This window comes from Dictyostelium purpureum (assembly GCF_000190715.1).
Source record: "Dictyostelium purpureum unplaced genomic scaffold DICPUscaffold_240, whole genome shotgun sequence".
Lineage (NCBI taxonomy): Eukaryota > Evosea > Eumycetozoa > Dictyosteliales > Dictyosteliaceae > Dictyostelium > Dictyostelium purpureum.
The window spans coordinates 19058-36711 of NW_003519576.1; the positions used below are offsets into that span (position 1 = coordinate 19058).

Here is a 17654-nt window from a genome sequence, read left to right on the forward strand (position 1 = left end):
TAAAAAAAATATTTTTTATACAAAACTTTTTTTACCATATTTTAAGTTATTTAAAAAAAATAAAGTTTTTTTTTAAGCTATTTTTTGATATTTGTGAGATTTTTTTAATATCTCTATTAAATTATTGTAAAATTATTTTATAAAAAATAGCAATGATTAGATTGACAAGATAAATTGGAATATTTTTAGGATGTGGCAAAAAAAAAAAAAAAAAAGGTTCTATTTAATATAAAATCATTTAATTTAAAGATTATATTAGTTATTATTTATTTTGGGATTTTTAGATCTTTATTTCTTTTGCTTTGGTTTTGATTTGACGAATGGAATAAAGTCTTTGCCTGTTAATATGATAGAGAAATAAATAAAATTAATATGCTTTTTTTTTTTTTTTTTAAATGTATATATAAAAAACAATTACCTAAAAATGGTCTAAGTGGTTCTGGGACAGTAATACCACCTTCAGTTTGATAATTTTCAAGAATACAACAGATAACACGAGTAGTGGCAGCAAGAGTTGAATTTAACATATGGACGTATTTCTTTTGTTGTTGACCTTGTTTTTTCATACCACAACGGATTTCTAAATCACGTGATTGGTAATCAGTACAATTTGAACATGAAACTAATTCTCTGTAAGTATTGTAACCTGGGAACCAACCTTCAAGATCGTATTTCTTTGAGGCGGCATTATTGAGGGCACCTGAAACAATGTTAACAACACGATATGGAATACCGAGTTCTTGGTAGAATTGTTCAGAGTTTGAAATCATTTCTTCCATCATATCCCATGACTTTTCTGGTTCGGTGACACAGAATTGTTCAATTTTTTCAAATTGATGAACTCTGAAAATACCCCAAGTATCACGACCTGAGCTACCAGCTTCTTTTCTGAAACAAGTTGAGTAACCAACATATCTTTTTGGAAGCTCTTTTTCGTCGAGCCATTCACCACGATGGAAAGCTGAAATTGGTTGTTCAGAGGTAGCAATTAAATATTTTTCGTTTTCTTCACCAGCAGCACCACCAACAACTTTGTAAAGTTCTTCATCGAATTGTTCTAATTGGGCAGTTTCGGCCATAATTTCTTTTTTCATAAAGAATGGAGTTTGGAGAGCAGTGTAACCTTTTTTAGTTAAATAAGTTAAGGCAAAATTGATGATGGCTTGATTTAAAAGAACACCAATACCTTTTAAGAAATAACATCTGTGACCACCAACTTGGCTACCTCTTTCTGGATCGTAACCGTCAATCATTTCTAATAATTCGTGATGATGTAATAAACCTTCTGATGTTTTGCATTCACCCCATTGTTTGACAATTTGGTTGTTATCTTCATTGTTATCAATTGGAACTGATTCGTGAACAATATTACCAATTGGTTTTAATTTCTTTCTTAATGCAAGTTCGAGTTCAGTAGCATCAGTTTTTAATTGTGAAATATCTTTATCGAGAGCTTCAGCTTGAGCAATTAATTCGTCAGCGTTTTCACCAGCTTTCTTTTTCATGGCAACAGCTTTATTTAATTTAGCATATTCACCATTTGCTTGAGATAATTTATAATTGGCTAAAAAATAAAAATTTTAATTAATATTTTATATTAAAAAAAATATATTTTTTTTATGATCTAAAATTAATTTATTTGATATTATTTTTTTGATTATCGATTATTGATTATTGATTATTAATAGCTAAATTGATCTGTAACCTAAATACTATATATATATATTATAAATATTCCTGTAACCTTACTTTCTTTGACAGTTTTATCTAAATCAATAACTTCTTGAACAGCATCGACATTGGCATATCTAGCTTTTTGTGATTGACGAATAAGATCTGGATTTCCACCTTTATCGGCACGGAATGCAACAATATCTAAACCCATTTTAATTTAACTAAATACTATTTTTTATATTTTTTAATTAGTTTTATTTATACACATATTTTTTTTAATAGTAATATTTATTATTGATTATTGTTTCAGTAGAAATATCTATACACATTCCTACTATTACTATTATATTGTTATTATTGTCTTTAAATGGTTATAATAATCGTCTTCTTACCAACTATATATTATACAATTATATTATAAAAAAAATTAATAATTAAAAAAAAAAAAACTTACGATTTTTTAGGGGCTTGGTGAAAAAAATTTTAAAAAAATTTTAAAATAAAAAAAAATAAAAAAAAAAAATAAAAAAAAAAAATAAAAAAAATATTTATAAATTTTTTTTATTTTTATTTGTATATAATAAATATAATTTCGTTTATTTTTCTCTTAACCAAAGTATATTTATAACTTTTTTTAATTTTAAATTTAAAAAAAAAAAAAAAAAATTAAATTAAAAACTATTTTTAAAATAGAATTAACAGACATGCATTAACCACAATTTTTTAAATAATTTCAACGAACCGAACATATATAAATTATTCAGTAATATAAAAAATGCTAAAATAAAATAATTTCCACCAAAAGAATCACCAAATATTACTGAGAATATTGAATCCAAATAAAATCGTTCATGTAAATGTTACCTACAGTATTGAGTATTTGAATTATAAAATAAAGCGGTGTGAACATGCTAAAAGAAAAACTTGAATTAAAACAATAAATAATTTTGTAAAAAAAATAGTAAATAAAAACATTCAAAAACCATTTTGTTTCCATCAAATTAAATAATATTGTTTTTTTTTTTTTGGTTTGTTTTTAATTTATTATTTATTTTTTTTACATTGTTATTATTACCAATAAGGAACATTATTTTTTAAACAAAAGATTTACTATTATTTTGTTTTGGAACTAGTGATTGAAAAATTAAACTTGGAATTTTGTAATATGCACAAAGTGGGAAAACGAAAATTAATAGAGCAAAAAATAATAATAGGATACCTGTATGTTCGGAGCTGCTAACTACCATGGTTTTTTTTGGTTTAATTGGGTCAATAGTTGGGTAGTCATTTGTAATTTGGAAATGGTCACCCATTGTACCATTCATACGGATATAGGTTACTTGTAATGATTGTTTATGGGCTATAAATTTGGTGTAGCCCGAGCTTGATTCTCTAATTGCTGACCATTTGGGTTGTTCATCAAACCATGGATCTGCTGTAGCACCTCCTGTACCACCTAATATATGAATGGTTCCATCCTTGCTTTTATATTCGTAAATGTGTTTTTTTAATACCTTTTCGTTATAGACTGGGTATGTACGTTCATAGCCATGATCATGGCCAGAGAAAACCAAATTGACACTGTAGATTTGGAAAAGAGTTTCTAATTGATTACGTACATTTGTGTCACTACCTCCATGGCCTGTTGATGATGAGTACATTGGGCTATGAGCGACTACTATCAACCATGGATATTTTGAACGAACGCTGTTGGCATATTCCAATTCTTTGACTAACCATTTATATTGTTGAGTACCTATTTGATATGGGTCATATGATGATAGCATTATAAAGTAAACGTGTGTATAGGTGAAGGAGTAATAAAGATTGGGAAAACTTTTGAGTTGCATTTTAGTATCATCATCTTCATCTACTTTAATATCGATTGTAGGTTGTTGATAGACTAATGGCATTTTATAACGGTTCATAAATGGTAATAATGCACCTTCTTTGACATCCCAGTTACCAGGAATCACCATGAATGGAAGTCTTGATGTTAGTGGTTCAACAATATCCCCAAATGTATCCCAGACTTCTTCTTTTAAGCCATATGACAAATCACCACCATGAATTGCTAATGTCAATGAATCATCTTTGCTCATTGCTTCAACTACTTGATGTACGTCACCCCATGTTCCACTGTCTGCAAATGCACCCCATGTTACATGATCAATTTCTTTTGGTTCGGTTTTGAATGTTCGCCATTTGCTCCATCTAGAAATTTCATTGCTATTGTTGTTATTACTATTGCTATTTTGAATGCTACCAAAATCTGGTCTTATTAATTCGCCACTACCGACTGAATAGCAATATGTTTTGCCAAATTCCAAATTATTGACTATTACATTATGTATATAGCCTTCAAAATTATTATATGTGTTTGTTTTTCCTATTGATATGTTGAAATCGTTATTTAATAGTTCCTTAAAATTTTCTTTATTTGAATTTAAAACTACGCTGCAATCGCCTTTAAATATATAAACTATTGGTTGGTTAATTTTGCCTTTTGTTATCCAAGATACCATCATTTCATCATTTTTATTTGTTAATGCTAAATGGATATGTATTGGAGATAGTTCATTCATCTTGATATTATTATTGTTGTTGTTATTATTATTAATATTGTTATTATTGTTATTATTGTTATTATTGTTATTAGTGTTACTATTACTATTTATTTCGTTTGATTTAATCGGGTTTGTCAGTATACTAAAAATTATTATTATTATAAAAACTATATTACATAGATTATTTATTTTATATTTCATATTTTAATATATATGTATTTGATAATAATAATTAAAAGTTGCAATGGTTATATTTGATTTTAAAATTCTGAAAACACTAATAATGAGGATATTGGTTAGTAATGAAATGTATTTTGTTTAAAAATATAATATCAAAGTAAAAATAAAAACAAAAAAATGTTTATTAAATCAAATATTAAAAAAATAAAATAAATGAAAAAATTAATAAAAAATAATAATATTTTAAAAAAAAAAAAAAATTATCTATTTATTGTCTATATAACACACATTCTTTTGCACACACAGTAATAAATACAAACACACATACTTTTTTAAAGAATTTTTTAAAAAAAATATAAATAATAAAATAAAAAAATCAAAAAAAAAAAATTTATAAAAAAAAATAAAAATAAATGGGAGGGATAAAAAACAACAAAGCAAAACCACATTATAAAATAATTACCCTTTTTTATTTGCCTATTGATGAAATTAATAAAATAGGAAAATTAGTTCCCTAAACAAAAATATTAATAATAAATAACTAATAAATAGATTATAGATAATTTGAAAAAACGATTAATATAATAATTAAAAGAAAAAAACAAAAAATAAAATTATAAAAAAATAAAAAAAAATAAAATATTTTAAAAAAATAAAAATATTTTTTTTTTTTTTTTTTTTTAAATTCATTTTATTTGGTCAGTTTAACTTTTTCCTTTTTACTTTTATAAATAATAAAATTATAATTATAATAATAATAATAAACTGTAAATGTAATTAAATAATAATAATTATAATAATAATAAATTATTAAATATAAAAATAGTATAATGTGTATAGTATTTATTAGTTTTTATCAAAATGAAAAACACCCCCTAATAATTTTAAATAATAGAGACGAGGTTTGTGAAAGACCAACCATACCATTATCAGAATGGGTATTGAAAAAAAACGAAATAGAAGAATTTAGAGATAATGATTATATTTCAAATAATAGCAAAGATTATTATTCAAAAGATGAAGATATTAGGATATATGGGGGCAAAGATAAAATCGGTGGTGGTACATGGTTAGGTGTCAATAACAGGGGCAAGTTTTGTATTATTTTAAATCTGTATAATAAGAATTTTCACGACTCAAGCTCAGGAAGCGGCAAACTAAGTAGGGGTAAAATTGTGCATAACTATTTATCGTCAAAAATATCACCATTCGACTATATTTCATTAATGGAAAAAAACAGACACCAATATCATCCATTCATATTAATTGTTGGTGATATTATAAACTCAAATGAAAAGTATTATTGCCTTCTAAGCCACTTATTACCACCAAAAGAGTTGTATAATAAAGAATTGAATGTAAAGACATACCCAAGTTATTTGAAGGCCATAGAAAGAGACACTGTATTTGGTATATCAAACTATCCTCTGGAATGGAATACCCCCAAGGTCACCAAAGGTAAACAAAGACTAAGCGATACTTTAAAAGAAATATTCGAAAAGAAAGCTCATAGCTTGCAGGAACATAGCGACCCACACTCATGCCAATTTGAAGAGGAGGGCAGTTTAAATCAATTATTTACCAGCGATGAAGAATCAAAGATTTTAGACATACTTTATATAGACAAAAAGGAAGATGAGCTTCCATCACCAACTGAGCATATCAATACCTCAGCTATATTTGTAAACCCATATCATTCAATTTATTCAAAAAAAATACACTCAACTGTTTCATCTTCTCTAATTACATTTGACAGGTTGCCACATTCATCAGAAATTATAATGTCTTTTCTTCAAGTCGATAATATAAACAAAAAAACATTTAAAATTAGACAAACTTTAAAGTAATAATAACATTAATAAAACCAATAGTTAATATTAATTTTATTTATTTTAAAAGTTTATTTTATAATTTTATTGTATGTATATTTTAAAAATAAATATTATTTATAAATATTTAGTGGAATTATGGATTTTTTTTTTTATAAAAATTAAAATTAATTGATTTTAAACTTGGGCATTCTTGGCTTTGGCTTTTGAACCATTGTCATTGTTGGTTAATTTCTTTTTCTTTTCAATGTGTTCATCAAATTGTTCTTCTTCGGTCGAACCTACCAAAGCAAGAGTGCTTGATTGACCACCAGAGATGATTTGAGAGACTTTATCAAAGTAACCTGTACCTACTTCACGTTGATGTCTTGTTGCAGTGTAACCTTCACCTTCGAGAGAGAATTCTCTATCTTGTAAATTGACGTAAGCAGTCATGGCAGTCTTCTTGTAGTCTCTAGCGAGTTCAAACATGGAGAGATTGAGGGCATGGAAACCGGCCAAGGTGATGAATTGGAATTTATAACCCATATCTGAAAGTTTTTGTTGGAATGAGGCAATTTCATCTGGTTTGAGGTGTTGTTTCCAATGGAATGATGGTGAGCAATTGTAAGCTAAAAGTTTTCCTGGGAATTTAGCATGAACAGCATCAGCAAATTGTTGTGCTAATTCAACCGATGGGGTTGAAGTTTCCATCCAAAGTAAGTCAGCATATGGTGCATAGCTTAAAGCTCTTTCAATGGCTTGGTCAATACCATTGTTAACGTTGTAAAAACCTTCAACGGTACGTTTACCGGTAACAAATTTCTTATCACGTGGATCAACATCACTTGTTAATAATGAGGCACCTAATGAATCGGTACGAGCAACAATAATTGAAGATACACCCATAACATCAGCAGCTAAACGAGCAGCAGTAAGATTTTTGATATGTTGACAAGTTGGAACTAAAACTTTACCACCCATATGACCACATTTCTTTTCACTAGCTAATTGATCTTCCCAATGGACACCAGATGCACCAGCTTCAATCATTGATTTCATAAGTTCATAGGCATTTAATGGACCACCAAAACCAGCTTCAGCATCAGCAACAATTGGGGTTGGAAGATATTGGTGTTCAAGATTACCTTCAGAGAATTCGATTTGGTCACGTCTTCTTAATGCATTATTAATTCTACGAACTAATTCTGGTACTGAATTGACAGCATATAATGATTGATCTGGATACATTTGACCACTTGTATTGTTATCGGCAGCTACTTGCCAACCACTTAAATAGATAGCTTTCAAACCACCACGAACCATTTGAACTGCTTGGTTACCACTTAAGGCACCAAGAGCTGGAACATAACTACTTTGATCATTAATTAATTCCCAAAGTTTTTCAGCACCTTTCTTTGCGATTGAGTGTTCTTCTTTGAATGAACCTCTAAGACGGATAACATCTTCTGCAGTGTAGTCTCTCTTGATACCCTTCCATCTTGGATTAGTGTCCCAATCTTGTTGTAATAATTTGGCCTCTTGCTCGATATATTCCTTAACATTAAATTTATATTTTACATCATTAAAATCACCATTTGAATTCATTTTCTAAAGATTATTGTTATTATTTTAAACGTAATTATTTAAAATACTATTTTTTATATATAAAAGATAAATAAAATATTTTATTAGTAAAAATGAAATGTTTATTTTTATAAAACTATTTATAATAAAAGAAATATAATTATTTTGAAATTTAAAAAAAATAAAAATTTTATTTTTCAAATAAATTTATAATTTTTATATTAAAAGATAAATCTTATTTATATTTATTATTATGAATGTTTTGGGCTATTATTTTGTAAAATGAGGTATTATTTAATGATCCTCTCATTATTTGAAATTTATAATATTCTTTTATTATTTTATTATTATTTTTGATAATTTATAAGGGAATGTTATATTATTCAAAATTATTGATTTTTAGTTATAAAAAATTGCTAGCAGGGTGCATAAATTATATTTACCAATTAATATTTGTTGAGTAAAAGTGAGAGTATAAAATTATTAAATAAGATTTTAATATTGATAAAAAAAATAATTAATTTTTTATTTTAAAAAAATAAACAAAAACACAAAATAAAATTTAAAAAAAATATATTAAAGAGAAATTTAATAATTGTTGTATTTGAATTTAATAAAAAAAAAAAAAATTTATTATTTATAGTAAATCAAAAAAAAATAATAAAAAAATTAAAATAAATAAACAATTAAATTATTTTGTCTTAAAATTAAAATTTTTGTTATATATTTATATACATAAAGTATATAAATATAAATATGTGTGAGTTTATTAAAGTGAGAGTGGTAAAGGGGTATAAGTGGTGAGTGTGTTTGTATATGTAATAATATGAGAAATAATATTATTGTTTATATCTGTATATTTATATAAAATTTTTTTATGACATACAAAATTGTGTATATTTTTTAATTACTACAATTATTATAAATGTTATTTTTATTACACTATTTTTAAATGAAAAAAAAAAAAAATAAAAAAAAAATTAAAAATAAATATAAAATAAACTAATGGTGATATTTTACCAATATTAATTAAATAAGATGATTTTAAGTTGAACATATAGTTAATTATGCACTAATACTCCTTCACATAACAACCCATTAATATTATATATATATATGTCACTTCTTTCACAATTTTTATTTTATATTAGGTATAAAGATTAAAAAAAAAACAAAAAAAAAAAAAAATATATGATACTGCAGGGTTGTTAACATCATATGTAATGGAATACACAATAAATTTATATATTAATATATTCGAAATGTGTGGTTGCATAATATATTTAAAAAATACCCCTTTTTTTTTTAAAAAAATTTCAAAAAAAATAAATTAAATATCATCCAAAAAATTTCAAAAAAAAATAAAAACACACCCACACAATTAAATAAATATTATACTTTTTTTGTAGTTTTGAGATAATATCACAAATTACCTTTATTGTATTGTTTAATATTGACAGAGTGTTTAAAAATAATAATTATAATAAAATTGAATTAAAATAAATAAAAAAAAACAAGATGGCCGCATATTTAATTTTAGTTCACTTTATCAAAAATGGTAATTTTTTAAAACACTAATGATATTATTTAAACGATAGTGCTGTTATATCTAAATGTTTTAATATAATATTTTATATTTATTATAATATTGAATCTTGCATCTAATACTCTACACTCTAATTATTCATTATACATTTCAAAAGTGAATGTGTGGGGTGTGGTATTTTAGAAAACCATTTTATAAATTAAAAATAATTTATCATTGGTATTTCAATTATAGTAATAAAAACAAAAACCAAACCCATTCTTTTTACTCTTTATTATAAATATATTCTTTTGACATTTTTATATTTTTTTTTTTTATTAAATATAAAAAATGAAAAATTAAAAATATTTTCAAAAAAGTGTAAAATAAAGATTAAAAAATTATTCATAAAACCTAAAAAATAATTCAAAATCTATAATATAATAATATTATTAATTTTTCAATTATCATAATAATTTAAGTTCAATTTATGCAGTACCACATTTTTGCCGAATTTTGGTATTTATTATTTTTGATCATTAATGAGGATCACATATGAGAAAAAAATCAAAAATATTTTCAAATTGGTGATTTTAATACTTTCAAAGAAAATATCTAAAAAAGTTGGTTATCAAAATTTTTATTTTTTTTTTATTTTTATTTTTATTTTTTTTTAAATTTTAAAATTTATCATTTTTGTGATGCCCCCAACATATCGGTAGCATAGAATGTTTTGTTTAGAAAATTTAGTAAAATATTTATTTTTATTCAACCATAAAACTGATACTCTATAACCACAACAATAATAAAATAATACATCAATTCAAAATTTGTATTAAAATATGAAAGTTAAATTATTTTTATTAATAATTTTAACTTTTATTTGTAGCAAAAGTGTCGTAAAGTCTAATGATATAGATTGTTTAGCGCTTTTATTTTTCCACCTTTTTCAAACTCCCATCATAGAGACAACAATATTATGCACTGCAAACACTCTAATAGATAAAGGAAGTTATAGTTATCAATCTTACTGTCTAGATGGCGTTAATTTATCACAATTGTATTACACCGATATTTTATTGTATTTTTTAAATTTTATAAAAATTAATTAATTTTTTATTTTGCAAAATAAAGGTTTATAAGATTAAAGTTTTCAAATGGTATAACGGGGCCATCAGTGGCTTATAGCAATTTAAATTGTTTCCAACAATTATCAGAGCTAGAGTTAACAAATATTAGAATAAATTCAGATGCATTTGGAAAATTTAATGAAAAAAATGTTGCCAAAAGATTGTATTTATATAATGACACTTTTGTTGATGGTAGAATATCATCTGTATCAAATTCAGTTTCACTAACTACAGAGTTAATTAAAATGACAATTAATGATAATTCAAATTTACTTTCAATTGATTTGAGAGAGATCAAAAATTTAGATTATTTGTAAGCATATAATAATTAATTAATTAATTATTTTTCCCTCTAAATATTAACATTATTTCAAAATTTAGTCAGCTTTTATATTCAGATGAATTAACATATTATCCACCAATAGAAAACACCATTGATCCTTTTGATTCCACTACTATTTCTTTTACGACATTGTAGGTACAAAAGTTTAGTTATTTAATTATCTTGAAAAAATTAAATATTAAATTTTTTTTATAAAAGATTTATAACAGCAAATATGGTGCCATCTCTTTCTAATATTAAATGTACAAATGCATACTTACAGTTAGTGAATGCAGGATCCGCTACATCATTGGGTAATTTTAATACTTACCAGTCTATTGATTCTTTGAATCTATTTTTTGATGAAGATATTTTTTATCCTACATCATTGGCCGTTAGCGGAATAAAAGAATTAACATTAGGAGGTACAATTGATGGTTCACGAGCTGGTCTATTAAAAGCACCATCCTTACGACTAACCCTTCCTTCACAAATCCAATCTTTGTCAATTTCAAATTCGCCCGATTTCAATATAGATGGAGACCTACCCTTTGGTGCATATCCAAATACACTAAAAGCATTATCTGTTGGTAACTTGGGTTTAAAAAATTTTCCATTTTATCTACCAGTAGGTATTGAAAGATTGTAAGTTTATTATATATATATAAATCATGTTTTATTTTTACTTACAATTATTTAAAAATATAGACTATTAAGTGGTAATAATTTTGCAATAAATGGTCCAGTTTCATTACCAGATCTTTCAGTGTATAGTGCTCTCTATGATTTATATTTAGTTAAATGTGGTTATACTTCAACGATACCAGAATCATATGGTAAATATCGGGTATATTTAGGTGAAAATGATATCAGTGGTTATTGGCCTCAATGGGCAGTGTGTTATAAAGAAGAATATGATGAATGTTTTGACAATAACCCAAAATTAATTCAAGGAACTTGTGGTAAGTATTTCATTTTAAAAAATTAAATGAAAAATTAAAACTCTTTTATTAATTAGTTTATTTTATTTTTAAAACTTTAATAGAACCTGGATCTATTGTACCAAATATTTTAGAATATAATCAAGTTAGTAAGATTTTAAAGTTAACAGGTAAAAATCTCGGATTCTATGGACCAGTTCTCAAAGATAGCAGTAAACAGTTCACTGTCGAGGTACCACAAAGTTCATATTATTTTGAGTGGGATCCAGATAGTTTAGGTGTTTTACCAGATACTCTTCAAATTAATTTTGGTTTTCACGAACTCACTGTTGCAACTAAAGTATTAACACCAAAAATTCAAACTATTACAAAACTTGGCAAAAAGTATACATTTGCCGGAATTAATTTCTCTTATGTTAAAAGTGATTTCAAAATCTTTGTTTCTGGTGTTCCAGCTACAATTAACTATATAGATTTTAATAAAATTGAATTTGAATTCAATTCTCCATTGCCATTGGGTCAAGATATTTCTGGGACAATACAAAATGTCAATTTGAATGAAATTATTAAATTTACAATTAATACAGTCGATGATAAAACAACAAATATTCTTACATGTACATCAGATTGTGGAAGTGACTCGGGGCTAGGTAAATGTTCAAGTAGTACAGGTATGTGCATTTGTTTAACACCAAAGTATGGCGGTGATCAATGCAAAACTATTACCCAGTTCTTATCATCTGCTTCATCCACCACAACCGAAGGTGGTTTAGTAAATTTATATGGTTGGTTCGGTGAGACCAATAGTAACTTTAATGTTAAAATAGGTAGCTCAGATTGTCCTTACCATTTCGTTAATAGTACTTTCTCAAACTGTACTATTGGCTCAGGTTCAGGTACACAATCAATTACAATTTCCCAAAATGGAATTACATGGGTAGGCCAAAATATGTTCCATTTCGATGAAATAACCTTTAAATGTCCCAAAAACTGTTCATCAAATGGTCAGTGTATAAAAACAACAGGCCAGTGTAAATGTTTTAGCGGATGGGGCGGTTATGATTGCAATTCAAAAACATCATCTGATACATCTACAACAGGAGGCTCCACAACAACCACAACTAGCGGAGGTAGTTATGAAACACCTTCACCAACACCTTCACCAATCGAAATTCCTAAATCAAATACAACAATCAACGAAACAGTTGGATCAGCAGTTATTTCTAATCAACAAACCTCATATGAAATCTCAATCTTATCATTGGTCGAAATAGATATTTTTGATAATATTGTTATTATTCACAATTTAACAAATAATTGGGGCTCTGCAGAAACCAATAGCAACAATATTTATAAATTTAAACAGAGTATTCAAGAGAATTGCACAATAATCTATACTATTGAGGATATAAAGGCATCAAGAGATTACCAATTTGCAGGTTTGGAATTAACTTTAGAAAAAGATTCAATTAAAATAACAGTAACTATCGAAAACTATCCATTTACAAGTGCTCTTAACAAACTTCAACTTAGACTAGTATCATCTGTAGGCGAAAATAAGGAATCTTCTCAATCAAATAACGAATGTAATAATCAAAACACTGAAATTGACTCATCACAAATAGATAAAGACCAATTATTAAATTATGTAACCATTTCAAAAAATCAAAAATTATTATATGGCAGATTCATAAATAGGGTACTTAGTGACACAAGACAATCATTTATAACAACATCTATAATCTCAGACACAATCACAAATAGTAGTAACAAAGATTCATTTATTATTGGTCTTAATTTACCACATTTCACCACATCATTAACCATCGACCCGGATTTTTCAGTTCTTGTTTCGCCATCTTATAAAAAATGTAATTCCGATGGCACTGATAAGCGTGCAAGTTGGGTATTACCAGTTGCAATTGTAGTCCCATGTGTCGCTGTAGCCGCTCTCGTTATTATTGGTGCCGTTTTATATAACAAGAACCGTACGAAAATTCTATTGGCCAAAAACAAATATACATATTCATTGAAATCGCTATCAAGAAAAAATAAAGACGATTTATATATGCCAAGAAAAGAAAAAGCATAAATCATAATTGTATTATAAAATAAAGTCTATATTTATTATAAAAATTTAATTTATTTATTTATATCTAAATTATTTGTTCATTATATTAATAATTATTTATTTTGGTAATAATCCTTTTATTTTTTTTTATCATATAAAAAAAATAAATAATTTTTAAAAAAACATTTCATAGAGTGGGGGGTGTGTAGTGTGGTAATTACAGCAGCAAACACACATATATATTTATATTCATTCCATTCACCCACTAAACACTATTAAACTCTATCTATAAATATTAATTAAAAGGAAATTAAAAAAAAATATTTTTAAAATATTTTTTTTTAAAAAACAAAAATGTGTATATACGAATCTTTTTAAAGATATTTTTCTTAAACAAGAAATTATTTTTTTTAATATTTTTTTTTTAAATATTTTTTTTTAATTAAATAAAATAAATTAATTTAAATTTTAAAAAATATAAAATTTATTTCAAATTATAATAAAAAATTAATTATTTAAAAAATAATTTTTTTTAAGATTTTATAAAGTATATTAATATTTAGTTTTTATTATAATAATAATTAAATAATAATAAATTACATAGAATTATTTTATTAAATAAATTATATTACAATTTTATTATTAAATATGATTTATTATTATTAAAATTAAAAAATAAAAAAGTTATATAAAAAATAAAAAAGAAATAATAGAAATGGCAGATGTAGATAGTAATGTGTATTCAAATAGTCACAGAAGAAATATAAAAGAAAAAAATTATTAATATAAATTATTTTTATTAAATTTTAGGAAAAAAAAAGCATGGGTTATTTTCAAAGATAAAAGAGTTAAAACATAAACATGAAGCTAAAGGTGTAGAAATTTCAGGTCCAACCGATTTTAAACATGAAAGTCATATCGGTTGGGATGAAAATAATGGATTTGAAATTAAAAATATTCCACCAGAATGGCGTCAACTCTTTCAACAAGCAGGTATAAAGAAAAAAGAATTAAAAAATCCCGAAACAGTTCAGTTTATTTATAGTGTTATAGGTCAAAATATAAATGATCAAAAAATGGGTTTAAATGGTCAAAATAACAATATTAATACTAATTTAGCTGGTTCTGCAGGTGGTGTTTTACCACCATCTCAGAGATCTAGAGCTCCTCCACCTCCACCACCAGGTGCTAATGCATCCCCAGTTCAAAGAGTCCCACCACCCAAACCAGGTTCAGAAATAAGACAATTACCTCAAAAACAATATCAACAACAAATTTCTAAACCATTACCACCACAACCAGGTAAACAGATGGCACAACAACAACCTCCAGGTCAAACAAGACCATCTATTCCTCAAGTTCCATTAGCAACAAATACAAGAGGTAATTTACCAACAACATTAGGTGGTAAACCAATCCCAGTTACAATGTTAAGACCTGGTGGTGAAAGTTTTGTATCTCCTCCAAGTAATAGACAACCACCACAACAACAAAATAAAACCAATGAACCTTTGATTCAACAAGAAGTCAGCTCTCAATATGTTTTGGATGAACCATTGCAACCAACATTAAAACGTATGCCACAACAGCCACAACAGCCACAACAACCACAACAACCACAACAACCACAAAATTATACCACCACTTCTAACCCAGATGGAAGTCAAACATATGAATATAAGCCAACACAGGAGTCACAGCAATATACATATCAAACATCAGCTCAACAAGGTTATAATAACTTTTATTCTTCACAACCAGCACAGCAAAAACCTCCACAACAATATAAACAATCCCCAGTCCAGCAATATACTCAACAGTCACCACAGCAAATACAGCAACAAGCAAAACCAACTAGAAAACTACCAACACCAGGTCAGCAAAGAAAAGCTGTACAATCACCACCACCTCTTCCAACTAGTAAAAGACCTGCAGTACAACCACCAATTCCCCCACAAAAAGCAACAACACCCACAACACAATATAACGCATCACCTCCAACCACTGTTCAACCACCAATTATACAAAGAACTCCAGCAGTTACAGTTACAGAGAAATATGAAGAACCAGTTAGTGAAGAAAATATGCCACCTCCACCCCCACCAATTACAGGATCAATTCCTCAAATTGTTCCTGAACCAGTCGATCCTAAATCACCTTTACCACCATTACCTAGTAATGCAGCACCTGTTCCTCCAATTTCACTTAATGAACCAGCACAACCTATCACTGCTGCAGCTCCACCACCTCCACCACCTCCAAGATCCACAACATCTTCACCTCCAACCTCGACCACCAGCTCTGGAGGAATACCACCCCCAACTGGTGATCGTTCGAATTTATTGGCTAGTATTAGAAACTTTGGTGGTGCAAGCCATCTTAAAAAAGTAGACCCATCAGAACCATTACCAGATCTTAAAGAACTACAATTAGGTGAGTCTGGTAATAGATCATTAGTAGATACTTTAGCAGCTGCAATGGCCCAAAGAAGAGGTCATTTAGGAGAGGACAATGACGACGATGATGATAGCGATTGGGATATGTAAACCAAAACAAATTAAATTTAAACAATAGAAAAAAACAATAAAAAACAAAATATTTATTACAACATTCTTTATTTCTTTTTTTTTTTTTTAAAAATAATTTTATTTCTATAACTTTTATATTTAACATTAATTCATTGTGATTTTTTCGGGTACAATTTCTGTTAAAAATGTTAAATTTTCGATATCTTTAATTGCTGATGAAATATCTTTGTATGATAAAATTTTTCTACCTTGACTCTTTGTCTTTTTATAAGCTTCTTTACAAAAATAATCTAAAAATAGCTCCTGAGGTAATAAATACAATAAAATAATTTTAGTAATTTAATAATAATTGAAATTAATATAAATATTTATTACTAATATTGTTAATAATCACATACTGTTGATTTAGTAACTAACATTAAGGCATCTGACGAAATAAGTTTTACATCTTTATCATTTTTCATTATTCTTTTAATTCTAGCGATTGGTAATTGGGTATCATGTGATCTTGCACTTCTTGAAACCTTTTTCTTTTTATCTGCAGTATTTGCTGTGGTTGCTGTTGAGTCACCTATATCTTTAGTATCTTTATCCTCCTCTTTATCCTCTTCTTTATCTTCATCTTCTTCTTCAACCTCATCTTCTAATTCTTCTTCTTTATCTTCTTCCTCTTCTTCAACTTCATCCTCAATTTCATCTTCTTTATTATCTATTTCTTTCATTTCATCATCTTTTGTCATTTTTTTTTGTGAAGTGTATGTGTGTTATATTGTTCTATTATTTTTGAGATTAATTGCGCGAATTTTAATATTTTTTTAAAAAAAAATAATTAAAATTTTGAATTTTTTTTTTATTTTTTTTTTTTTTTTATTTTTTTTTTATCTTCAAAATTTGTCACAATAAATAATCTTAATTGTGTGAAATACAATATAAATATTTTAAATATTTTAATTTATTGGGCCAATTTTTCATCCAATAAAAAATAAAAAACAATATTGCAATAAAAAAAAAACCGTTTTTTTTTACAACACTTAACAAATAAAAATATATTCACATATTAATTAATTAAATACCCTAAGATTTAATCTCGAAATTTTTATTCAATTTGATATCACCATTTAGTTTTTTAAAATTTTGTTTGGTGGAGTGAGTTTTTAAAAAAAAATATATTTTTTTTAAATTTTACTAACTTTGCCACAAGATTATAATCTCGAGATATAAATTATAGTTCGACAAATCATAATATAATTATTATCAGTTTTGTATTATTTAGTTAAACCAATAATTTAAAACCAATTTTTTTGTTATTTTTTTATGTCAC

General features: G+C 26.1%; 7 protein-coding genes across 7 annotated transcripts; 3 read left to right on the plus strand and 4 right to left on the minus strand.

Annotated features, from left to right (window-relative positions):
* Positions 1–240: 240 nt before the first annotated feature.
* On the minus strand, positions 241–2080 carry DICPUDRAFT_49409 (uncharacterized protein). The gene is made up of 4 exons (XM_003290725.1): positions 2067–2080; positions 1750–1902; positions 419–1564; positions 241–338 (listed from the first exon to the last, which is right to left on the minus strand). The coding sequence occupies exons 2-4, from the start codon at positions 1883–1885 to the stop codon at positions 289–291; spliced, it is 1332 nt and encodes a 443-aa protein (XP_003290773.1). The 5' UTR covers positions 1886–1902; positions 2067–2080; the 3' UTR covers positions 241–288.
* Positions 2081–2795: 715 nt separating this feature from the next.
* On the minus strand, positions 2796–4277 carry DICPUDRAFT_17048 (uncharacterized protein; the record flags this gene model as incomplete). The annotated part of the gene is made up of 1 exon (XM_003290726.1): positions 2796–4277. A coding segment is annotated over one exon (1482 nt), but the record flags the coding sequence as incomplete, so codon positions are not given.
* A 974-nt stretch (positions 4278–5251) lies between these two features.
* Positions 5252–6268, plus strand: DICPUDRAFT_155307 (uncharacterized protein; the record flags this gene model as incomplete). Its single annotated transcript, XM_003290719.1, has 1 exon — positions 5252–6268. The coding sequence occupies one exon, from the start codon at positions 5252–5254 to the stop codon at positions 6266–6268; it is 1017 nt and encodes a 338-aa protein (XP_003290767.1).
* Positions 6245–8755, minus strand: DICPUDRAFT_92549 (isocitrate lyase). Its single transcript, XM_003290727.1, has 2 exons — positions 8260–8755; positions 6245–7883 (listed from the first exon to the last, which is right to left on the minus strand). Exon 2 carries the CDS (start codon positions 7835–7837, stop codon positions 6428–6430), a length of 1410 nt encoding a protein of 469 aa, XP_003290775.1. The 5' UTR covers positions 7838–7883; positions 8260–8755; the 3' UTR covers positions 6245–6427.
* A 1428-nt stretch (positions 8756–10183) lies between these two features.
* Positions 10184–13826, plus strand: DICPUDRAFT_81491 (uncharacterized protein; the record flags this gene model as incomplete). The annotated part of the gene is made up of 6 exons (XM_003290720.1): positions 10184–10245; positions 10476–10784; positions 10853–10945; positions 11013–11438; positions 11502–11755; positions 11839–13826. The coding sequence occupies 6 exons, from the start codon at positions 10184–10186 to the stop codon at positions 13824–13826; spliced, it is 3132 nt and encodes a 1043-aa protein (XP_003290768.1).
* A 694-nt stretch (positions 13827–14520) lies between these two features.
* Positions 14521–16351, plus strand: DICPUDRAFT_81492 (uncharacterized protein; the record flags this gene model as incomplete). Its single annotated transcript, XM_003290721.1, has 2 exons — positions 14521–14536; positions 14616–16351. The coding sequence occupies 2 exons, from the start codon at positions 14521–14523 to the stop codon at positions 16349–16351; spliced, it is 1752 nt and encodes a 583-aa protein (XP_003290769.1).
* A 126-nt stretch (positions 16352–16477) lies between these two features.
* DICPUDRAFT_155311 (uncharacterized protein) lies at positions 16478–17073 on the minus strand (the record flags this gene model as incomplete). Its single annotated transcript, XM_003290728.1, has 2 exons — positions 16478–16636; positions 16732–17073. The coding sequence occupies 2 exons, from the start codon at positions 17071–17073 to the stop codon at positions 16478–16480; spliced, it is 501 nt and encodes a 166-aa protein (XP_003290776.1).
* Positions 17074–17654: the final 581 nt, after the last annotated feature.

Coding starts and splice junctions, on each gene's coding strand:
- DICPUDRAFT_49409 (XM_003290725.1), bottom strand. CDS start 1,885: ATGGGTTTAGATATTGTTGCATTCCGTGCCGATAAAGGTGGAAATCCA. Junction 1,565..1,749: donor AGATAAAACTGTCAAAGAAA/GTAAGGTTACAG, acceptor TTTATTTTTTAG/CCAATTATAAATTATCTCAA. Junction 339..418: donor ACCACTTAGACCATTTTTAG/GTAATTGTTTTT, acceptor TCATATTAACAG/GCAAAGACTTTATTCCATTC.
- DICPUDRAFT_92549 (XM_003290727.1), bottom strand. CDS start 7,837: ATGAATTCAAATGGTGATTTTAATGATGTAAAATATAAATTTAATGTT.